The 25,484-nt window shown below is 43.0% G+C and overlaps 1 protein-coding gene across 1 annotated transcript in view; it reads right to left on the bottom strand.

The window, feature by feature from the left end:
* Positions 1 to 21,192, bottom strand: part of PGM1 (phosphoglucomutase 1) — a 55,757-nt gene extending 34,565 nt beyond the window's left edge. The window contains exon 1 of the mRNA XM_036842567.1: positions 20,688 to 21,192. Within this exon, the coding sequence (XP_036698462.1) occupies positions 20,688 to 20,933 (246 nt within the window). The 5' untranslated portion in view covers positions 20,934 to 21,192. The remainder of the gene's footprint in view (positions 1 to 20,687) is intronic.
* Between the last annotated feature and the right edge of the window lie 4,292 nt (positions 21,193 to 25,484).

Here is a 25,484-nt window from a genome sequence, read left to right as displayed (position 1 = left end):
ATATACTCTAAAGTAGTTTAGAAGAATCACTGCAAACAATAATGCTGGTGCTCTTCCACTCCTAACTCTCCAAGTAGCTGATGTGCCACTTTGGGGTTCATTGTTTGATGACCTCTCACTTCCAAGGTTTTTAAATATATCTCCCCAGTGGAACATCTTCATATTTAAAACATTACTGAACACAAATGGAAATAGACAGCAGTGTTTGAGCATCGAGAAGTCCTACCTGTGAAACCTGGGGAATCAGGTCACTAGGTGAACCCAGCGCCCCCCTTCCTGGATGGGAATGTCCGTGTGGGCACATACGCTTTTTTACTTCACTGTATGTGAGCCAGCTTTACGGCGAGGCATGGACTGGAAAAGACCCCATCTCTCACGGCCCTTGCACATGCCAATGAATATCCAGCAATTTAAGCGCACATCAAATCTAAGGCTCCGAAGGAGAGAGTTCTGTACCCCAAAATGAAGAGCAATGTTTTCACCAACTATATGTGTCAGCATGGTGTTTGTCAACATGCAAAACTAAACCAAAAACATATAATCTTTGCCCTAGAAAAGCTTCTGTTCTAAAGATGGGCCTGAGTCATAATTTTATGGACACTATAGAATTCAGCCCCACATAAAAATATTACCAGAAGCAGCAATGCTAGATGGACTCTGAAGTGTGGTAAAAAAGAAGAAGCATTAAAAACATTAAGCTTCCGAAGACGCTCAGACTAAGTGGGGTAGCTATTAAGAAACTCATTTGTTTGAGCTCTCCAGCAAAGGTTGAACTTCATCTTCGGAAACGTTACTGTCGAGCATAGCGAAGCCAATTTGGCCTAATGAATTCGCCTGCCTTGCCAGTACTCCTTCACAATGACACAAATTACATTTAAACCATGCGGGGGATTTAAGGATTATTCCCTTCAGACAAGGAACTTTCATACTGGTCTTGGGTCCAATCAATTTCACAATGGCAGCGTTACGAACCCCTTCGCTCCCAGCCTCGCAAAGACTCCAGCTCCCACTCTGATCAGCAATGATGCCTTCCTAGTAGAACACAGCAGAAACTGAAGACTTGCCAATCCTTTATTCATTCTATCTTTCTTTCTTTTTTGCCACTGACAAATATTTACTGGGTTACTAACTGCTGTGCCCCAGGGCCAGTGAGAGGGCTGGACCCAGGGCCTGAAAAGTTTCGCCTCTTCACACCAAGAATTATTCTTTAGAAAATGCCACAGGTGTGGGCATAGTGGATAGAACTGGTAACCCTTTCTCTCAGCACAAGCACTAGAAAGAAAGCTACTAACTGGGCTAAAAGCAGCAGGGGTCATTAGACCCCCAGCCCAAAGCCCTGCGCTTGTGACAGCTGCAGGTACCTGCCTGAGTGCTTGGGGTGTTTGACCCCAGTGACAGGAAACAAAAGCTGGGAAAAGTCATTCATTTCTCCAACCAACAGTAAGTAGGCATGTAGTGAATGCCAGCCCCAGGAGAGGCACTGCAGGATAATGCAAAAACCACAGGTTCAGGAGCCAGACACAACCAGGGCTCATATCTTGCACTCTAAAGTGTATGAGGAGGTATAATCTTGAGCAAGTTAACTGACTTGAGCCTGTAAGATGGGGATAGCTGTCAAGGTTGTTCTGAGAACTGAATCAGGCAACAGGTGTGAAAACACTTAGTACCTGTGTCTGGCATACAGCAGATTATCAGTAAATGTCAGCCCCTCACCCTTCCATTCTTAATGTCCTCATCTCTAAAATGGGATAATGATACCTGCCTCACAAGGTTTGGGGGACAATGACTTCCCCGAATGTCTACGAAAGCCTCTGTGTACTAGAAAATGATGTAAAGATATGAATTTTTTTCACATTCTGAGGGGTGATAGGGATAGGAAAAAAAGATGAACGGACCTTTGTTCTTAAGAAGTTCATCTTGGAGGAGCCATCACAGCCTGGTGGCCTTGGTGCTGTCCCGGAGGTGCATGGACAGAGCCATGACTCTCAAGAGGTTGCAGTGATGGGGTAAGGCTGAAAAGTAGTTGGGGCAAGATTATAGAGTCTCATGAATCACAATAAAGTTTATTCTGCAGGCACCAAAAGCTATGGAAATTTTTAAGCCAGAGGAATACAAACTGCTATTTTTTGGGAAGTTGAATGGCTGCCAGTGGTGCATCAAATAGCTTGGAGGAGAGACTGGAAAAAGATGAACCAAGGCTTGCAAAAAAGGATTCCCTCTGCAGCTGAGGTGGCTCTGAGGATCCTGGTCTCTGTGATCTTGCCAAGAGCTGCTCCTGGGCTTCCCTGGTGGCACAGTGGTTGAGAGTCTGCCTGCCAATGCAGGGGACACGGGTTCGTGCCCTGGTCTGGGAAGATCCCACATGCCGCGGAGCAGCTAGGCCCGTGAGCCACAATTGCTGAGCCTGCGCGTCTGGAGCCTGTGCCCCGCAACAAGAGAGGCCGCGATAGTGAGAGGCCCGCGCACCGCGATGAGGAGTGGCCCCCACTTGCCGCAGCTGGAGGAAGCCCTCGCACAGAAGCGAAGACCCAACACAGCCAAAAATAAATAAATAAATAATTCCCAAAAGAACTGAATGTTAAAAAAAAAAAAGAATAAAAATATTAAAAAAAAAAAAAAAAGAGCTGCTCCTCTTACATAGGACTTCAACTTTGAGTCTTGGCTAGTTTGGGCCCTGTTATTTTCCTCCAACATGAAGACACTACCTGAATAAGCTCTCTTTCCTCTGACCCCTTCAGTTCACTCTCTCTCTTCTCTGAGAACGGTCCCCTACCCCACCCCACAAGAGTGGATACCTAGGGCCAAGTTTCTACTGCAGGACCCTGATGCCAGGCCATGATCACCAAGGGCAGACACCTGACCAAAGCTGGATCACTCACATTTTTTCTCCTAGGAATCTAGAATTAGGACTCAGAAGTGTGCCAGTCAGATTCACTCAGTTCTTGAACTGGGAATACAGGTAAACTCAGGAGCTGTGGGGCAGGGATGTCGTGTCATGAGAATATCTACAGAATTGTAACTGGCAGCCAGATGATACATGAGAATATGAGACAATATCATGCAGGATCCAACTCTGGATCACTCAGGCATCCCTAAGAGCTGGGGGCCTGATGTATAGGAAGAACTGGAAAAGAATTCAGACTAGATTCAGGCAGAATATAGGTTAGATGAATCTTCTCAAGTGGGTAAGGGTTGCAGACTCGTGAGACATGAGAATTGGGGAATGTGGTCTTTGAACACAAGCCACTTGAGACTCCCCTGGTGGCACTGGCATTCTGGACTGGGGTGCTTCCATAGCCAGATTTCCGGTCAGTGTCACTGGCAATTCCATTGGAAAGGTAACTCCTAATTGCTTGGGATAAGAGAATTTTTTTTTTTTTAAATAGATCTTTATTGGAGTATAACTGTTTCACAATACTGTGTTAGTTTCTGTTGTACACCAAAGTGAATCAGCCATATGCATACATATGTCCCCATATCCCCTCCCTCTTGAGCGTCCCTCCCATCCTCCCTATCCCACCCCTCTAGGTCATCACAAAGCACCAAGCTGATCTCCCTGTGCTATGCTGCTGCTTCCCATTAGCTAACTATTTTACATTCGGTAGTGTATATATGTCAATGCTACTCTCACTTCGCCCCAGCTTCCTCCTCCCACCCTGGGTCCTCAAGTCCATTCTCTATGTCTATATCTTTATTCCTGCCCTGCAACTAGGTTCATCGGTACCAATTTTTTTCTTAGATTCCATATATGTGTTAGCATACGGTATTTGTTTTTCTCTTTCTGACTTACTTCACTCTGTAAGACAGACTCTAGGTCCATCCACCTCACTACAAATAACTCAATTTTGTTTCTTTTTATGGCTGAGTAATATTCCATTGTATATATGTGCCACATCTTCTTTATCCATTCATCTGTCGATGGACATTTAGGTTGGTTCCATGTCCTGGCTATCATAAATAGTGCTGCAATGAACATTGTGGTACATGTCTCTTTTTGAATTATGGTTTTCTCGGGGTATATGCCCAGTAGTGGGATTGCTGGGTCATATGGTAGTTCTATTTTTAGTTTTTTAAGGAACCTCCATACTGTTTTCCATAGTGGCTGTATCTATTTACATTCCCACCAACAGTGCAGGAGGGTTCCCTTTTCACCACACCATTTCCAGCATTTATTGCTTCTAGATTTTTTGATAATAGCCATTCTGACTGGCAAGAGGTGATACCTCATAGTAGTTTTGATTTGCATTTCTCTAATAATTAGTGATGGTGAGCATCTTTTCATGTGCCTCTTGGCCATCTGTATGTCTTCCTTGATGAAATGTCTATTTAGGTCTTCTGCCCATTTTTTAATTGGATTGTTTGTTTTTTAATATTGAGCTCCATGAGCTGTTTGTATATTTTGGAGATTAATCCTTTGTCTGTTGTTTCATTTGCAAATATTTTCTCCCATTCTGAGGGTTGTCTTTTTCTCTTGTTTATGGTTTCCTTTGCTGTGCAAAAGGTTTTAAGTTTCATTAGGTCCCATTTGTTTATTTTTGTTTTTATTTCCCTTTCTCTAGGAGGTGGGTCAAAAAAGATCTTGCTGTAGTTTATGTCAGAGTGTTTTTCCTATGTTTTCCTCTAAGAGTTTTATAGTGTCTGGTCTTACATTTAGGTCTTTAATCCATTTTGAGTTTATTTTTGTGTATGATGTTAGGTAGCATTCTAATTTAATTCTTTTACATGTAGCTGTCTAGTCTTCCCAGCACCACTTATTGAAGAGGCTGTCCTTTCTCCACTGTATGTTCTTGCCTCCCTTGTTGTAAATTAGGTGACCATATGTGCGTGGGTTTATCTCTGGGCATTCTATCCTGTACCATTGATCTTTATTTCTGTTTTTGTACCAGTACCATACTGTCTTGATTACTGTAGCTTTGTGGTATAGTTTGAAGTCAGGGATTGGGCACTTCTTAACATAAAAAGAGTTAGAATTAAGTGTAGACATGAAGTAAATCAAACTCACAGTAGAGAGATAATAAGTCATAGTATTAACATTTTTGCAATAAGCTTGGGAGAAAATCTATACTTTAAGTACATTAAGAGACTCTGGGATATTGGTTTATCTAATAGATCGGCCCTGTGATTCCAATTTATAAGATATAGGTGAGTAACTTATTTTGACTTATGATTTCAAGTAAGAGAATTTTATAAAAGTTATAAACATTATTGGATCATTCAAGAAAACTTTGAATGTACCATACTTATATGTTTAAGTCATCAGATGCAGAGAGTCTACTGCAATATTTCAGGGAATGGATTCTAAGGCCAGACTGACAAGAGTTGAAACCCAGTTCTGCCAGTCACTGGCTGTTGTGACCTCAGACAAGTTACTTAACCTCTCTGGGCTTCCATTGCCCCCATCTGTAAAAATGGGGAGAACAACAGTCCCCCTACCTCACTTATTGTTGCAGTCATGACTGAATGAAGTAATATACAGAAAATTCTAAAACCGTTGCGGCATAGGGTACCCTACACAGGTATCTGCTATTATCATTATTAGATTATATGAGAACAATGGGAATATTTTCAAAGTTTTGCTTGTTAGACAAAGGCTGTAAAAAGTAAATAAACATATTTGACTTATAAACTTGAAATATTCATAGGAGTTTGAGTAAATGAGTATACAGCTAAGATCTCACACACACACACACACACACCCCGCACCAACTTACACTGACAATGGAGTCAGCAGAGAGAGAGGAAAATGAAGCAGATGTGCTGAGATAAACAGAGAGGAGAGACAGAGGCTAGCTGCCTGGGCTCCTCTTGCCTCAGGCTCTTGTGAGGCCCAAGTGCCCACCCTGCCCTTGGCTTTCAGGAGACCTTCTGGCCTTATGATACAGTCCTCTTAGAGGCTCACTGTGTCAGACTGGGTTTCTCTTACTTGCCACACCTGCACGCTTCAGTGTGTTGAGCAGGGCTCTGTAGTGCATGGCTCCCATTTGCCAGCTCTCAGGCAGGCTCCACCTGCTGTCCCATCCAGGCAAGAAGAGGAAGAAAAGAAACCTCCTGCCTTCACACTTTGAGCAACCTCAGCTAACAGCAAGGAGACTTTGGGCAAAGTATTTAACCTCTCGGTGACCCCATTTTCTCATCTTTGAAACGGTGATTGATAATAGCACCTCTTTAGACTTACTGTGGTGATCATTTCATAGTATTGCAATCTAGAATCATTAGCTTGTACACCTGAAACTAACACAATGTTATATGTCGATTATACCTCAATTTTTTAAAAAATGCATCTCTTAAAGAGAGTTAAAAAAAGAAAGATATAGTACCTACTGCACAGGTTTGTTGTATAAAGGTACAATGAGTTAATAAATATAAAGAGCTTAGCACTGGCTGGTTCTAGTGCCCTGTGAGTTCTACATAAGAGTTAGCTTTTATGACTACCCTCAACCAATCTGCAAATATGTAGCTGCGTTTAATAGCTATCTATGAGTATATATGTTTTAATAGAGTTAGGAAGTGTCCTTTAAAGAAAAGGAGAAACTACATTAAACTATAAAGGTACAAGGCCAGAAGAATTACAAGGACCAAATCGTTTGCTTAGAGTTGTACAGACTCCCAGGTTCAAAAAATACTCCTGAAGCATATTTTGAAGTTAAAAACAAACAAAACCGCTGCCTAGGAGCGTGTACACCCTTTAGCATGTGCCAGTCTATTGGCCCTCTGCTTACATCCATATGTCCAGCAGTTACTATGTAAACTGACTTTTTCCATTCATATCATCAGGCACTGTGCACCACGGGAAGATGACAGACTCAAGGTGTCAAACTCCTGATCTAAAAGGAGAGATTAATAAGTCAATAAATCATTTTAAAAAGAGTAAAATTTGGGAGTTTGCAAGGGTGCTCTGAGTGTTCAGAGGAGAGAGAAAATTTTTGGAAGGCATTCCCCACTCCACAAATACCATTCTTAATTTGTGTGGTTAAATCTAAAAACAATCTCTCCAACTTGAAGATGCTCAAGGCTTAGGAATTACTTTCATACAAAATGCACATGTCAAGAAGACTCCTGTTTAATAAGAAATCACCAATATTCAATCATTCTGACCTAAAAAAAAAAAAAAACAATGAATATGGTTCATATAAAATTTTTATATGTATTTTTATCTTATTTCCTTTTTTGGAGCATCCTTAAAATTTTTTTCATTTAAATCCCTGAAGAACATTCATTTGGAGCTAGCAGAATATTTTCCCATATTCTGGCTATTACCAGGAACTATGTATTAAAATCCTTTGGTAAAAAGAGGGCTATCTAAAGAATTGCTTGATTTGAAATCATTCATGGCTGCATGCTTCCCTCTAGTGTTGGAAAATGGAAACACAAGCACGATTTCCTACAGCCTCGGAATGGGTGGGCTACCTGCCTGGAGCAGCATTACACAACTCTCGGGGGTACCATTCGCCTGGAATACGATGAGAATCAAGTCCCTTGGAATTCTGTGGCAGACGGTGATTGGCCCTCTGTCAAATAATTAAAATGGGGCAGATTTCTTGACTTTTAAGAAGAAGAGATGTTACGTTACTCTGTCTCCTCACTAAGGATTTTTCCAATTGCACAGTCTGGCCAAACTAGGATGTCCAGCTGTAAAGAAACTGAATGAAGGTGGCCACAAAGAGGGGACATCTTTTTCTATGGGGTCTTTGTGAGTCTGAGTTTCTGTAAAACGGGGATAGTAAAACTCCCTTTAAAGGTTCTGACAACAAATGAGGAAAGGCATGTAAGGTGCTTATCACAATGCCGGGCTGTAGAGTAGCCGCTCAGTAAATGTTATATAAACTACCAAAATAGAGATACTGAGAAGGACTGATCCCATCCTTCTAACACAACCCCTGATCTCTAAAGCACGTGGGCCCAGGCAGGAGAGAATCAATGCTCTGGGTCGACCTGTGGGATAGATTAAACACCTACGATGGGCCAGGGAAAAGGTGGAGGAAGGGGAATCTACAGTCCCTGCTCTAACCAGAGGACTTTAGACAGGCCTGGGTCTGAATCCTGCCTTTGCCAGCTTCTGGCTGTGTATGGCCTTTCTGGTCTCATTTTTCTTATTTGTAAAACAGGGACAATGACACGGCTTTAAAGGCTGTTGTACAGTAGGAGATAATTGCAGTAGGCCACGATGTGCTGGGCAGTGTTCCCAGAGCTTTACAAGCATTAACTCACTTAATCTTTACAACAACCCTATGAGATCAATACTATTATTCTCAGCCCCTATCTTAGGTATGAGAACACTGGTTATGTCATCTGCCCAAGGTCAAATAGCTGGGAAATTGTGGAGATGGGTTTTGAACCCAGGGAATCTGGCTCCAGAGCCCACCCTCTTAACCATCATGCCGTGTTGCCTCTTATTGTATTATGTGGCCATGTGAATGGCAAATACACAATATGCAATAGCTTTTAAAACAGCGATCTAAAGAAATGTGGTCATTTTCCCACTCTACACCATTTATGGGAATTCCTGGGATAAACAGTAGCCCAAGTGGGCAGAGGCAGGACACTCTCGCTGGGTTTTAAGATTTAAGTGAGAACAAGGCTTCAGGAAAATCAAAAGTTGCATCACAACATAAAAGATTTGGGAACCCCCTAGACTAGAGCTCTAGATAACTCTATTAAAAATGTCTACCTTGAGGAATTCAGCATAGTGGAAATCTAGGTTTGCATCCCTACTCTTGATAATTTTTAGTATCTTGGTGATCTTGGGCAAATCACTTACCCTCTATTTCCTCATCAGTAAAACAGAGGTCTAAATACCAACTTCTTAAGAGTTGTTGACAAGATAAAAGGAGATCATGTAAAGGGCTTATCATGGTACACAGGATTACATGTAGGTTCTCAGGCAGGTTTATTTAATAACAACCCTGCGATGTAGATATCCTCACAATCCCCATTTTACAGATGAGGAAACTGAGGCTTAGGGAATAAATGACTTGCTCAAAGTCTCACAACTAATAAACTGGAAGGCAGGCTTTGACACCAGTTTTAACGCCAAAGCTGGTGCTTAGGCTGTATGGCTCCTTTGGATGATTAAGTGCATTTGAACTTGGAAAAAATTAAGAGGAAATAGATTCCAGGTGACTCTCATTGGGATATTGGCCAAGTGCAAAGTATATGAGTTTTGGTGCCTGTACAACCCACTGCACTTGGCAGACAGAGCACAGGTGTTGTGTGTTGAACTGCGCATCCCACCAAAAAAAAAAAAAAAGTTAAATTCTGAACCCCAGATACCTGTGAATGTGACCTTATTTGGAAAAAGTGTCTTTGCAGATGCGATCAAATTAAGACGAGGTCATACTGGATTAGAATGGGCCATAAATCCAATCACTGGTGTCCTTATAAGGAGAGGGAGATTCAGAGACAGACATATAGGGAAGAAAGCCAGTGAAGACAGAGACGGAGATTGGAGTTCTCTGCACCAATGACTGCACCTTAGAGCCCTCCAAACCTTTGTATGCCCATTATTTAAATTAACTCTCACAAAACTCTCCAATAGGGCAGATACTAGAATTGATTCCATTTTACAAGTGTGAAAACTGAGCTTTAGATCAGTTAAGCAGAATACATGATATTGCACAGTAAATTGTACAACTGAGATTTGAACCAAAATCTTCAATTCCAACCCATCACTATGAACAAAAGTTATCTGGTAAGATTCAAGGAGCCACCAAGTGGCTGTCTTCCGTTTGACATTATGTCAGAAGTCTACAGAAGCAGTGTGGATTATGGAGCACTGGAATCTTCTTGTCAATTATTATCATTAGCATAGTTTTAAATAGGGCAACAACGGTATTAGGTATATGCATTAAAGCAGCGACTGTGCCCTGCCTCCACCCTCACTTCACTCTCGGCTAAGGTCTCCCTGATTCCTCTTTATCATCCTGCACTTGCCTCAAAAATCACCTTGTCTGGGCAGAGAAAACATCCTCATTCTTCCTTTCCCCTTCAAGGTGGGGTTGAGTGACTCTGTGATCCTTTGATTCCCTGAACTTCTCCCCTGGAGATTCAGAGGGAGTGCAACCCTGCCAACACCTTGATTTCAGACTTCTGGTCTCCAGAACGGTAAGAAAATAAATTTCTGTATTTTTAAGCCACCCAGTTTGGAGTCATTTATCACAGCAGCAACAGGAAACTAATACACTAGTATTCACACCGTATTTTTGTAACTACTTATGGATTCTCCTCTACCATCATGAATCCGGAGAATGAAGATTTTGTCTTATTTATCTTTGTACCTGCAACCATCTCACACAATGCCTGGCACTTAAAGAGTGCTCAGCAATGCTTGTTGAATGAGAAAATACATGTGGTCCAGGAGGTTCACAGTAATGCCAGCACACATTTCTTGCAGCTTCCCATCTGTAACATGACATTGGCCTGGGCCAGGTAACCATTCCACAGATCCATCCCAAAATACCCATCTTCAACTACCCACTGCTAGCTCATGACTCCAGTAAGGTGAAGGCCTCAAATCAATGGCCTTGTGACTGACACAGCAACTGTGAACCTCTGCTTCACAGATCAAATTCAAGGGATAATGTATGGACAGAGATAGGACAGGACATGTAGGCAGCGGAGGTGATGGCAGACACAGAAGACCTTCCCCTCTGCCCCTCCACTGGCTTCAGAGTTTGGAATAATCATAATAATCACTAGAATCATCAGAATCTTCTGTTTGCTACATACTTCCAATGTCAGGCACTATGGTGAGTGCTTCACAAATTTTACTTTGTTCTCACATTAATCGTTAAGGCAGATATTTTTACTCTCTTTATACCAAATCTACTTACAGGGTAAAAGGCTATGGTGAACTGTGTGATAAGCATGTTTCTCATGAATTTGACCTCAGAGGGCTTGGCGCCAACTGCATGGCCCAACCCAGAGAGGCAGCTGTCTTTTGTGACAGGAGCCAACCTCACTCCCAATTCCATCTGAGTTTCCTACACTTATTTCCCTTTTGCTTCATTTTTAAATGGATTTCATTTGGCTCCACAGAATGCATTTCTTTCAAAGTCCCCATGGGGCAGTGTAACATAATAGTTTTATTACCAAAGCAAAAGGTCTTTCCCCATCCCCACCCAGTTATGCCAACCCAGCTCCATTTTCTGGCCTCTTTGCAATCATGGGATGATCTCTCAGAGTTGAGGTGGACACAGGCTTAACACCTAGGTTTCTGGTTTTTGTGGCTTTGAGCTGATAGCACTCCCTTCCAAGGTCAGGGTCATTTTGTCTACTTGGGCTCTCACAAACCCTCCTACTGTGTGCAATTTCTAAATGCACCAAAGCATGTTGAGATGTTTACCAGGATGGATGAGAACTGGATCCCCAGCCCACTGCGGTAAACTGCAGAAGGAAAGCAGAACGCCAGAATCTCCCTCAGCATGAACTGTCTTCTAAGACCTTCTCGACAGGGCAGTGTGCTTGAACAGTATAAAATGTAACTCATTTTCAACAGTTATGCCAGAGTATCTTCATCTAAATTAATATTATCTCCTTCAAAACAAGCACCCTGGGTAGCAATGTATGCATTCAAACAATGCTGACGTTGCACTAACATTTCTGGAACTCTTTTTCGGGCAACTGTCTTTACAGTCTGTGGTACTTTCTTTGAAAGTCTTCAGTCATAACAAATTTCATCCTTTGAGAATAGATGTGAACTTTGGAAAGAGAAGAAAATTGGTTGGAGCCATGTCTAATGAATAAAGTGGGTGATCAAATCTTGTTACATCGTTTTAGATGAAAAATGAGGCATGACTGTAAAATAATGTGACTGATTTCCCTAGGTGACCCATAAACCGACTAGCTGAAGAATAATTCCCGTAGAGGAGTTTCAAAATGCTTTCTGCACTAGATGCATCACTGGAATAAGTGTATGGTTCCCAGAGTGGCGACTTGCAGGGTACAATACTAATTTGGATATATAAGTTCAAATATGTTTGTAAAAAAAAGAAATCTGATTGCTTACACTCATGAAAATGAAGAAGCTATTCTCCTGGAGAAATTTCTCCTCCTTTTTTTGACAGCCTGGTTGGCTTTGGACAAGGAGTGTGCTGAGAAAAACAGACTCACCTCCTGCAGAAAGGCTTCGTTGGACACACTACCCCCTCCCACACATAACCCCCGCCTCAAGCTGGGGCAGGCGTCCCGGCTCTGAGCGTCCAGAGCCATCGCTTTTCCCTCAGGTATTAGCACTTATAAAACTTAGTGGTGATTGTCTGTTTTTGTGTCAATCTACCTCCTTCAACTAGAGGCTCCTTGAGAATGAGGACATTATTCTGATCCTGTATCTCCAATGCTCGGACAATGTGCACAGAAGCACAGGACACTAATTCCTGTTCTGGAGGCGGACCCTTTGCCTTTGCTTCTCACCTTCCCAGGGCTTCGCCTGCCAAATATAATTTCTTCTACCTGGCAAGCAAAACTGGACATTCAGTCTGTGTAAAATCCACCCATACATATTTATAGAGGCCTAAGGTAGAGTTAGTGGTTGCTTAGGGCTGAAGGTGTAGAGGAGCAAGAGGGATTGACTGTTAATGCACAGGGCTTCTTTTAGGGTGATGGAAATATTTTAAAATTAGATTGTGGTGATGGTTGCATAACTCTGTAAATACACTAAAAAATACTGAGTTGTACACTTTAAATGGATAAATTGTGTGGTGTGTGAATTATATCTCAATAAAGTAGTTTTATTTTAAAAGTCCTCCACAATGAGAATGATTGTTGCCTGGGTTCCTTTCTAAGCCTGTAGTTGGAATAAATGATAGTCAAGGTCTTTTCAAAAAATCTAGGTACTGATATAAAATCAGGTCTCTATGTTCCCTCTGTAACTCTATCACTTAAAAATGACTGAGTGGTTTTCACTAAATTTGGAAAGCATGTTTATGATAATGAGGACTGTGGGGTATTCCCCAAGATTAATACTCCCTTTCATTTAGACTGACACCCCCAATATTTAGCCTAACACATAGTACCCAGAATAACATCGATATAGGCATACCTCAGAGATATTGCAGGTTCAGTTCCAGACAACTGCAATAAAGTGAATATCACAATAAAGCAAGTCATATGAATTTTTTGGCTTCTCAGTGCATTTAAAAGTTATGTTTACATTATTCTGTAGTCTGTTTAGTGTGCAATAGCATCATGTCTAAAAAAATTGTATATACCTTAATTTTAAAATATTTTATTGGTAAAAAAAAAATGTTAAGCATCATCTGAGCCTTCAGTGTTATCATCTTTTTGCACTAGCAACTTCAAAGATCATTGATTATATAACAAATACAATAATGATGAAAAATGTGGAAACATTGTGAGAATTACCAAAATTTGACACAAAGACATGAAATGAGCAAATGTTGCTGGAAAAAAACTCGTCACAGAGTTGCCACAAATCTTCAATTTGCAAAAAATACAGTATCCGTGAAGTGCAATAAAGCAAAGTGCAATAAAATGAGGTATACCTGTATTTCCCAGCCTCCCTTGCTGCTTGAGGAGGCCTTAGCCTAAGTTTCAGCCAATGGGACAGGAGTGAAATCGATTACATGCAGCCTCTGAGAAAGGTGTGCCTTCCTCCCTCTTTCTCCCCTTCCTGTTGGCTGGAATGACCATGGTGGTAGGCAGCCATGTCGGACTATGCAGATAAGAGCAATTCACTGGGGAAGGCTGAGCAACAAAAGGGAAGAAACATGCATCCTCTGACACAGTGGAGCCACCACCCCAGCCCTGGACTGCCCACACCCAGTCTATTACAGAAAGGGTAACACTCTTGAACCTATTACTATGAACTTTTATTTTAAGTAACTTATTTTAGAACTCTGCTATAGCAGCCAAAACCTACGTTTCAACTAATGACAAAATTTGGTGTTCTGTACCAAAACAGAATCTAAAATATGCAGCATTGGCATACTTTTTATGGCCATGGCAAAATTTTTACCACCACTACCCTGGAAGGCAGACCACGGGCCAACCAAACCTGTAGCTCTAGGCAAATGGTTAGGAGAATTCAGAACAGGAGTGTTTCTTGGCTGCTTCTTGCCACAATACAGAGAGGAGCTCAGGCAAGGACTAGGCAGCCTGCTAGCAGAAATGGAGGTTATGGTTCTGCTGAGGAAAGTTTGCTTTGTGGCTTGTGCATCACGTTGCCCAAGTCCAGTAATTTGTACACTGCAGAGTTGAGATGAAGACCATTTGTGTACCTACGCTAAAGCAGCTACCCATGAAGCAGCAGGTGTAGCAGAAAAGGCTTAAATCTTTCCTGGGATTCTCTGCCAGACAGTGGGAACTAGCCTACCAGCAAATAACCCATTACGGATACTGTCTTCTTACCCAGCCTAGCTTTTCCTACTGTCTTAAAGTGACCATCAGTGACAGAGAAATCAGGGGAGGGACAAAGCATAGAGGCCAAAAAATAAAAGCTAATGTTTTCAGGCTTCAAAACTCTATCTAGGTGAGAACTTTCACTGTGGTTATCAGTGTTGGAGAAACAAAGGACTTTTAGGAAAGATAAATGGGGCCTTAAAGGAATGGGTAGGGGATATTATAATTTTGTGATAATGTCTGTTTAGGTGTGGTGCTAAGTCAATTTTCCTTGGTTTCCAGAAACTCTCTCCCAGGGACAGGATTTATGACAATTGAGGAGGCTCTGCTTTTAGGCAGAGAAAGGGGTTCAGAAAAATGCCTATTCTCAAAGGCCTTCAGCTCGAAATAGTTTTTATGCCACAGTGATGTATTCTGGACCCCTTCAGACTTCAGAAAAGCTTTCAGAAGAATGATTTGAGTGGGCTACACCTCTAAGAAAGTTAAGCAGGCAAGTTTCTATGATCCATTCATTCTCCCTTAAATTTCCTTGAACTTGACACAGACATACCCAGTCATTCTGTGGCCACTGGAGCTGTGGAGTGGGAAGCAGCCGCACAGCACAGGGAGATCAGCTCGGTGATTTGTGACCCCCTAGAGGGATGGGATAGGGAGGGTAGGAGGGAGGCTCAAGAGGGAGGAGATATGGGGATATACGTATGCATATAGCTGATTCACTTTGTTATACAGCAGAAACTAACATGACATTGTACAGCATTTGTACTCCAATAAAGATGTGAAAAACACACACACACACAAATTAAAAAATTAAAAAAATTTTTTAAATGGCTCCTGAGTGTGCCAAGTAATTGAGGGCTTACCTTCAGTTGGGAGAATTTGGAGAAGACTTTTCTTACCTGGTGTCCTCAAACGGGATGGACCACAAACGGGGTAGCCCTAGGGGTGGGGGGGATGTTTGGAAAGGTTGAAAAGGGGCTGCCTTTGCCTCAGGGTTTTGTTGCTTTTTTAACTTCAACTGTTGGAAGTCTCCCTTCCCAATGCTTATCCCAATCACCACTCAGATGAGTCCCTGAGGCACAAGATAGAAAAGGTGAATGAAGCCCTGAATAAATACAGTGAGGAATGCCAATCAGTTCAGGCCAATGAGTCTGAAACACTTTGAACAGCATGTTTTCGTACTGGAAACAATTTCTTCCCTTTTTCCTCTTCATGAGTGCCCCAAAGTGTTTCTGAAAAGAAGAAATGTGACAGGTAGGTGGTGGTACAGAAAGACTTGGTTGACTTGTCCAACCTGCTAGAAATGGTGGAGTTGGAATCAGGACTCTGGTCTTCTGATATTTCATCCAGTTGATCTTTTCCATAAATAAGTATATCCCAAAGCAAGCAGTTTCAGGGATTGTTATATCTTACTTAAAAGCTTGGGAAAACTGGATCGGGCAATGTTAAGTAGGACTTTCAGAGCTTTTAATATACAAAAGAGTCACGTGAGATTGCAAGAGGGCCCCAGAATGATATCGGGAAATACAAATTTCCACCACCCCAGGGTTGATATGACTGTCCATACATTATAAAAATCTTCCCAGGGTTAAGTTTGGCCTCTTCCTTTTAAACTGTTGTTAATGGCATACAGGGAGGGTGAGATCCTGTTTTCCTATAGATTATACCATACGGCTTATTTTGGCAACTGATACATGAATTTGTTTTTGCCTGCTGTTGAGTGTGAATGATTCTGCCCAAGAAGTACTTTCCTCCCAGGTCACACTACCTGGTAGGATTTGGGGATAAGGATTTGGGGGTAGGATTTGGGGTAACTTTCCTCCTGAGTCACCACATGGTAGGATCTGGGGGTAAGGGTTTGATTCTGAATAAATATTAGTCTCTTATACTGAACTCTAATATGCTTACAAACACCTGTGTTGCTAAAGAGTGAGCTGAAACGGTCACTACATTGTGTGAGTCCCATGGGCTTAATCAGCGGGGTGAGTAGCCATTCTGGGGCCAAAGCAACCAGTGTGAGGACCACACACACTGGCGGGGAGCTCAAGATGAACTCGCAGTGAATCTGCATGGTCTCCTGGGATAAAGCGGAGAACAAGACAAGCCCAGGCTTCATCCACTTGAGACCTACAGTCAAGAAGGTTTGTGTTGGAGGCCAGGTGGGTTACAGACAAGCAACCCAACAACCGCTCTAAGATGCAGTCAGTGCTATTATGGAGGTGAGCAAGACAGGCTACGAGAGCAGAAAAGCCGTGCACCTGATTCAGGGATTGGGAGCAGAGAAGTGCCCACTAAACCCAGACCTGAAGGTGAAGGGGCGAGAAGAACGCTCCAGGTGGAACCAGATGTGAGAGAGGAGAGCATGTTGAGGAAGTAGGTTGAAGAGGTTGGTTGGAGAGAGCCCCATCCTCCAACTCTGCTGTTTCACACTCTGCAGGAAGCAACCACGCTAAAAACACCTCATGTTTTATATTTTACAAGATACTTCCACACATATTGCATTATTTTCTCACTACAGCAAACATTTCAGGTGTCCCTGGTCCACAGTCACAGAGTCAGGAAAAGAGACTGGGAATTGCCCCCTCTGTTCCTGGAATGCAAGAGATGTTAAACAGTAGCAAACACAGATAAGCCAGGACTGTGTTCCAAATACTGGATTCCCGCAGGGAGTGGCTGAGGACACTGTCAGTCTGGGTAAAGTTTTTTTTTTTTTTTTAACATCTTTATTGGAGTATAATTGCTTTACATTATTGTGTTAGTTTCTGCTTTATAACAAAGTGAATCAGCTATATGTATACATATATCCCCATATATCTTCCCTCTTGCGTCTCCCTCCCACCCTCCCTATCCCATCCCTCTAGGTGGTCACAAAGCACAGAGCTGATCTCCCTGTGCTATGCGGCTGCTTCCCACTAGCTACCTATTTTACATTTGGTAGTGTATATATGTCCATGCCATTCTCTCACTTCGTCCCAGCTTACCCTTCCCCCTCTCCAGTCTGGGTAAGGTTTTAAGCAGTAAATGAACATTTGGAAGGTATCCCAAATTCCCTCCTTTTTCGCTTGGGCTAATCTAAGTTTTTGTCACTTGTACCCAATTGGGTTCTGACTAACAAGGTATCCCTCTATTTTGGTTGGGGCCATTGAGGGTAAGAGGAAGGTAGGAGGCAATGCTGAGATCTATGGGGTGTGGGCGTTAATATGTGCCTCAGGTTGGGTATGATTAACTTAGTGTCCCCATATTAGCAGAACACTGATAAGAGAAAGTCCTGCCCTCAGGCTCATCCTGAGGTTTCCCTACAAGTGTCATTCAAACAGTTTCCAGGTGAAAAGGGGCTGCCAGGCACTTTTAAATACGTTGTTTCATTTAATCCTCACAAGAGCCTCACTGCGTATGTATTATCATTTCCAGTCTTCACAGACAAGGGGGAAAAAGGATCAGAAATTGAATAACTTGCCCAAGAGAACTGTCCCCAACTCCTATGATTTTTATTCTTTCTGCCTAGAATTCCTCCCCGAGCAAATCCACCTTAGAAACTCCAACTCATCCTGTAAGCCTCAATCCCGCTACCACCCCTCTGTGAAAACTTTTTCGCTTCCCCTTCCGCTCCCAAGTACAGCCTGCCATGCTCTTGCCCCTTCAGCATCTGGCACATAACTCCCTCACAACACCTAACCCACTGTGCTGTCTGCTTATTCCTGTCTACCTCCCCTTCTAGACTATGTATTTACTGAGGGCAGGAATGTATTATATCCCAAGTACTAAGCACAATGACTGATAAGAGGTAAGCACATAATAAATGTTTAATGAGAATAAATGTATGGGTCGTAAACTATATGCTGGCTTTAAGTGCTGGAATATACTTGAAGTATTTTCCATATACTTCATAATTCAGAGCAACAGAACAAGGATTCATTGAATGCTGCATTGCCTTAGGTACGAGGGAGTGTCACATGTAAACTGACAATTTCATCTATTCTAGAGGTATCTATGGGGAAAGGTCAGTTAAGGGAGAAGAGCGGCAGACAGGGGCTGCTGGGAAAGGCTTTCTGAAAATGCTATCTGGATTGCACCAGAAGAGAAAGAGCAGCATATTTAAATCCCTGGTGAGGGATCAGAGAGAGAGAGAATAAAATCAGAGAACAGTGAGCTGAGGATGGAAACCTAGGGAATAGCTAGGATGTGGGTAGAGTAAGCAGTCCCAGAAGGAACTCTCAAGAAGTGTGAGTAGAATCAGGAGACAGTGATCAAGGCAAGAGAATGAGAATTTTAAAAGAGTACAAAGTCAGCAGTGCCAAATGCAACAGGCAGGTCAAATAAGATAAGGCCTAAACAGTGTGCAATGGATTTAGCAACCAGAAAGTCATCAGTAACCTTGGCAAGAGCAACGTCAGTGGAGTGGTGGAAGAAACAGAAGCCAGATTGCAGCGAGGTGGTGAGTGAACGGGAGTTAAGAAATCTGTGATGGTGAATGCAGACAACCTTTACAAAGATTGGCTAAAAGGTGGGGGGAAAGCAACAGGGTAGAAGCAAAAGGGTGAAGAGGTTTTAAGAACATATATTTTTAGTCTTAACTAATTCTTTTCTTCCACCCCACGCTACTCTCAAATGGACAGTTTTCCAGTTGGACCCCTTAAATTCCCACTATGCTGTAAGCCCCTTAAGGACAAGTCTTGCTTCTAAATCATCTTTTTATTCCACCCATTTCTCTGACATAGTATAGGCTCAGTGTTTGCTGAAGAAATGCAAGTTCAACACAGCTGATAACAGGGAAATGAACAAGAGCTGTACTGGGATACAGGTCTTGTTCATTCTTCATTCTTCTTTCAAGGGAATGTGAGGTTGTCTGAAAACTCAGGAGCATAAAGAAAACAAATCCAGACAATCTTCTCTCACCGATGCTTATAAATGTTTGACCCAGAGAGGCAGATGTAGATTGCTCCCAGTTTAGATTTGAGAGACAGCTGGAAAATACATCTTTAGACTCAAGGGTCTCTTCATTCCCAGAAACTGTTCAAGTCCTTGGAACTAGCAGGTCTATACTAGATTCTCAGTGCTGCCATTAGAGTTCCTGTTGAACCTGCCTAAGTTTCCGTTTTCTCATTGGCATCTTGAAGATGCCCATAATAGCATCTACCTCATAAGGCTACAGGAGGATAAATGAGATACTGCAGGGAAGTACTTTTCACAGGGCTTGGCAAAACGGCACTCAATATGTTAATAAGAGAAATAAAGTACTGCTAAAATGGATAAAAATATTACTAAATATTACTGAGTTCCAGAAGAGGTGAGTATAAGTCAAATCTTATGTTAAATATAGAAAGAAAAAAGAAAACTTAAAAAAACTCGTTAGAAAACTTTTCTTTAAGAGTAAACAATCACCCCAATTTACCTACTTTATAAAGCCGCATTTTCGCAAACGTACCAGGTTGACTGAAAAGTCTATTTCAAGGTCTCACCTGAGTGGACCTGCCCCATTAACTCATTTAACGTTTCTTAGCTGGGGTGGCAGAACCAAGGTATTGCGTTAATTTCCTGGCCTGCCACGACTGCTTACGTAAGAGCGCCCTTGGGTAGGTGGTTTCCGCTCTAATGGAAATTCAGCTCCAGCCCCCTCGGTGGAACAGATCCAGAAGCAACACCGAGCAAAGACTAGCCTTTTCAAAAGCCTGCCCCCTAGCAACCAGGCCGCGCCAGGGCAGAGGCAGAAGCTCCGTCCCAGCAAACTTAGGGGACGGGGAAAGGGACTTTGCGACCGCCTCCTCAGAACTGAGCGCTTGACCACCAGCGGGGCGGGTGCCCAAAGCCTTGAGCTCGCAGCCAGCGGGAAGCGCCAGTCCCGGACGAGAATAGCAGGCAACCCGGCGGGATGCAAGGGGGTTCTGAGCAAGGCGGCGGCCTCTAACCTTTCCCGGTTAAGGCGACTGCACTCTGCTCGGTAACTGGATCTTCACCGGCAGAAAAGGTTAACGTAAAGGTCAGAGGCCTGGACGGAGGCGGGGGGAGGGGAGGGGGGAGGAGGAGAGAGAAGGGAGGCGCAGGAGGCGGAGGGGCGGGCCTCCCAAGGTCAAGCCCTGCTCCTCGCCTCGCGCCTCCTCGCCCGCGGCGGGGGGCGACGAGGGATGGAAGGAGCTGGCAGAAGAGCAGCTCTGCGGCGCCCCGTGGCCACTGTCCGGCCCTGGGCGACCTCCGCCCGACCCGCTAGGCCAGGAAGAGCGAGCGCAGAGAAGCGAGGGGGTGGAGACTGCGGCGGCGCGCGCGGAAGTGGCCCCGCAAGAGTGAGGCAGAAGGCGGGCGGGCGACGGGGGCGACCGAGGAGCGGGCGCGTCCCTTACCCCGTTGGCGGCGGCGATGCGGACGATGAGCTGGATGGCCTCCTTCATGTAGAACCTGCCGTCCCCGCCCACCACCAGGGTGGCCTCCTGCCGCTGCGCCGTCTCCACGGTGGAGATGATACTCTGGATGAAATTCTCGGCATAGTTGGCGCTGCTCTGAAACACCTTCACCCGCTTCCGCAGCCCGCTCGTGCCCGGCTTCTGGTCTTGGTACGCCTTGGTCTTAACGGTCACGATCTTCACCATGGTGGCGACTAGCTTCCTGGGGCCGGAGAGGACTCTGCTAAGCGAGGGGCGACCGGAGCTGTGGCTGCAGCTGCTGTGTGGTGAAGCCGCGGCTGGGTCGGGGCAATGCCGGCTCTCTCAGCGGTGCTCGTCCCTCCTCCTTAAAGGGACAGGGGACAGGGCCCTCCCTTCGCGGCCAGCCCACCTCCTTGCAGGTCCGAGAGGGAGGGGAATGGGGAGCGCCCACCCCCAGGCCTCCGGTGAGATGGGTGGAGCCTCTCTGATTTACCCTCCCCTCGTAAACCCATCCGCTGTAAAATGAGATCCGCGCCTCCTTCCGTTAAGTGGAAGAGCAGAGCTTGGGGTAGGGGCCGGGTCACAGGGCAAGGACTTGAGGCAGAGTGGGAAAAATAGAGTAGGGACAGCCGGACTTAGAAGACTTGGTAAGGTTCCAGCTTAGGATTTTTCCGCTTTATGATGGTGTGAAAGCAATAAGCATTCAGTAGAAGCCGTACTTCTAATTTTGATTTTTGATCGTTTCCCGGGCTAGCAATATGCAGTAGGTACTCTGTACACTGGAGATGCTGAGCTGTGACAGCAAACCCAGCCCCAGCTCCCAGTCAGCCACCTGATCAGGAGGGTAAACAACCAATACACGTGGAACCACTCTGTATCCATACAACCATTCTGTTTTTCACTTTCAGTACAGTATTCAGTAAATTGCATGAGACATTCAACACTTTATTATAAAATAGGCTTTGTGTTAAGACGAATTTGCCCAACTGCAGGGTAAAGTAAGTACTCTTTTAGGTAAGCTAAGCTGAGCTACAGTGTTTGCTAGGTTAGGTGTATTAAATGCGTTTTCCCCTTATGATAGTTTCACCTAACAGTGGGTTTATCAGGAGGTAACCCTAAGTGGAAGAAGATCTGTACAACATTTCCTGTGGTTAAGCTGGTGTTTCATGTGTAAATAACTTTCCAGAAACACGTTCTGAGGGATGTCAGGGGTGTCAGCCTTAGCTAGATTTTGACTCATTTTTTCTATTCTCTAAATATTAGGGTATTTGTGTCTAATTCAAAGGTCTAATTCAACCTGCTACTTTCCACCTGTTTACTGATGGGCCACACTTCATTTGGTTAGGGTGGGTGTACTAATAGGTAAGATTTATTGAATATAATGTTTATTGAGTATAATGTTTCTAAAGTACAGGTTTTATTTTTTCCCCTATTTCATGCTCACAAAACTGAGATTCAAAAAATAAAATGACTAGTCAAGGCCACAGAGATAAGTATATGCAGGAGGCCAACTCAGGTGGATGTGGCTCCCAAGCCAGGGCTCTTACCATGATCTGCCTGCATGTCACCAGGTTTGAGAACTAGGAAATGTACGGGGAAGGCTTGGTAAACATACGTACAAATACACGGTAAAGCTGAGTGTTACTACCACCAGTTATTCATGTAGTACAAAATTGGTGAAGAGATCAAAAAGAACTGAGGTGGCCACAAAGCGTTGGAGGATACAGAGTCAATGAAAGAGGCTCGATTGTTAAGTAAGAATCTTCTGTCTTTTAGGTTCAGCATCTCCCTTGATTTGGTGAGAGTGGTTGTCTCCTCTGCTTGAGAGATGTGTCATTTACAAGATGTGTTAACCAGGGAAAGCTAGTTAATATCTGTGGGCATATGTTTCTTTACTATAAAATGGACACAAACCTATCTTAGAGAATTTCTGCAAGAATTAATGGGGTTTTGTATGTCCCTAGTTCTCAATCATGCATACACAGTAGACTCACCTGAGAACCTTTAGAAACTAGCCATGTTCTGATCCAAACAGATTCAATCATAATCAGCTGATGTAAGTAAAGCAGCATGATGCTTATAGAGTAGTATCATCTTGTGAATTAAGTAGTATAATCAAACTCATTTTATAGACTAGAGGATTGAGAATAGAATGGTGAATGTAATCAAGGTTACCTGACTCCACAAAATGAAAATATAGCATAGAATCACTGAGTCTTAGAAATACGAACCTCTCAGAGTTGTATGGATTAAATGACATACTGAATATAGAGCTCCTCGCACAGTACTGATAGCTACTCAGTAAATGGTAACTCATTATTATAAAGTGGTGGGCTCAACTTCAGATCTCATGCTCTTTCTCTATTCTTCCCTATCTTTGGAACTAGGATGGGGCTTTTCATTTAAGAGGACTTGTTGCATACTTCTCTCACCTCAGAAGTTGTAACAATTAGCTTTAGCTATATAACAAACCACTCTTAAACTTAGACAATCACCATTTATTATAATTGCCCATGATTTTATGAGTTAACTGGGTGGATCTGCGGATCTTGACTGGGCTCCTGTAGATGGTGGTCCCCACGATCCTCTCCTCCTGGTAATCATGCCTTTATGTAATCCCCTTATATTATTTTTTTTGCTGTGTAACACATTACCACAGAGTAAGCAACTTAACGCCCATTTATTATAACAGTTCTACAGGTCAGATGTCTGGGCGGGTTTGGCTGGGTTGAATGTTCATAGTACATATACAACAAGGCTGAAATCGAGGTATTGGCTAGGCTGGGCTCTTACCTGGAGGCTCTGGGAAGAATCTGCTTCCAAGTTCATTCAAATTGTTGCAGGATCCATTTCCCTGCAGTTGTATGTCTGAGGTCCTTGTTTCTTTGGTGGCTGTCAGCCAGGCTCCACTCTCTGCTCCTAGAGGCCACCTACAGTGAGTCCTTCTCATGGCCGCAATCTCTGACTCCCTCTTCCACCGTCAGCCAGAGAAAACTACTGCTTTGTAAAGGGCTTGTGTGATTAGATCAGACATACCTGGATAACCTCCATTTTGCCACATAATGTAACAGTCATGGAAGTTATATCCCATCATATTCGAATATTCTACCTGCACTCAAAAACTGACTTACAGATTTCCAAGTTGTAGTATTGAGAAAAGCAGCAGAATTATTCCTGTTCCCTCCTGGGTGGCAAGTGAAGTGGGAGAAGAAGCCATTGGACATGAAGTGCCCATACAAATAGAAATGAGAATTCTTGGCAGTGTGGACCAATGGTCAAGAATTCCGGGGGCTTCCCTGGTAGCGCAGTGGTTGAGAATCTGCCTGCCAATGCAGAGGACACGGGTTCGAGCCCTGGTCTGGGAAGATCCCACATGCCGCGGAGCGACTAGGCCGGTGAGCCACAATTGCTGAGCCTGCGTGTCTGGAGCCTGTGCTCCGCAACAAGAGAGGCCGCGATAGTGAGAGGCCCGCGCACCGCGATGAAGAGTGGTCCCTGCTTGCCGCAACTGGAGAAAGCCCTCGCACAGAAACGAAGACCCAACACAGCCATAAATAAATAAATAAATAAATAAATAAATAGATAGATAGATAGATAGATAGATAGATAAATAAATAAAATTTAAGAATTCGACAGGATGATGTGTGCCTCCAAAGACATTTGGTATCAGAGGCCAGGTATTCTTCCCCAATGTTTGGTGCTATATAAGCTAATTATACCTAATGATAGTCCCAGATGGATTATCTCAGGCAAATGAAATAGAAATCAAGATGAATTCTAGAGAAGTAAATATTATTTCCTGAACACCTAACTCTGTGGACTGAGATTTGTATCTACTCATAGAAATCTAAGTCTCTGCCACCTGAGCAGAATGGAGTTTAGAAAACATTAAGTTGTTATAGAAAAAGTAAGTTGTCTTCCTTGCAGTTAGATTATAGTGAGATATGTGCCCCTTTCATCTTTTTTTCTGATTCATATTTTTTTCATGTTCATACAATATATCTACTTTCACTAATTAATCCTAATAAAAATCCAAGATGCTGTCAAAGATTTATCAAAAGATATTCTAACTCAGCATTACTTATATTATGGGCTTAAGTAAATAGTGTAACGTAAAAAACACAAAATTGTGTATATAGTATCATCCTACTTGAGTGTTTTAATTTCTTTCTTTTAGAAACACATACATGCAAAGTACTAAAAGGAAATAGATAAACATATATAACAATGATTACCTCTGGGTTGTGAGATAGGGTAATTCTTATATATTCCTTTATGCTTTATCTGGATCTTCCATGCTTTCTATAGAGAATTTGTATTGTTTTTATAATAATAAAAACACATTTTTTTCCTTTTATTACCTCTTTTAAGTGGTAATTCTCATGTTATTTCATTAATGAGTTATCCTTTATCTTTTAGATGGCATTCATTCATTCATGTATTGATTCATTCATTCTACAAATACGTTTTGAACTGCTACTAAGCACCAGCTCTTGAAAAGGTGTTAGGTGAACAAGTCAGAATGGTCCCTGATCCCACAGAGTTTTCCATATGTTAGAGGAGACAAATACTGAATAACAAATCATACTTGTGATAAGTGCTACAAATACATAGTGGTGCTTTAAAATGTAAATAGGAGGATCTATCATTGGAGCGAGTCAGGGAAGATATCCTGGAGGAGCTGATGCACGAGCTGAGGACGGGAAGGATGAGCAGTCATTGGCCAGGTGAAAAGGGAGGAAAGAGCATTTCATTCCATGAGAGGGAATGTTAAGG

This window comes from Balaenoptera musculus, chromosome 1 (genome assembly GCF_009873245.2).
Source record: "Balaenoptera musculus isolate JJ_BM4_2016_0621 chromosome 1, mBalMus1.pri.v3, whole genome shotgun sequence".
Taxonomy (NCBI): domain Eukaryota; kingdom Metazoa; phylum Chordata; class Mammalia; order Artiodactyla; family Balaenopteridae; genus Balaenoptera; species Balaenoptera musculus.
The sequence above is the reverse complement of the archived record's forward strand: the minus strand, read 5'-3'. Positions and strand labels throughout refer to the sequence as shown.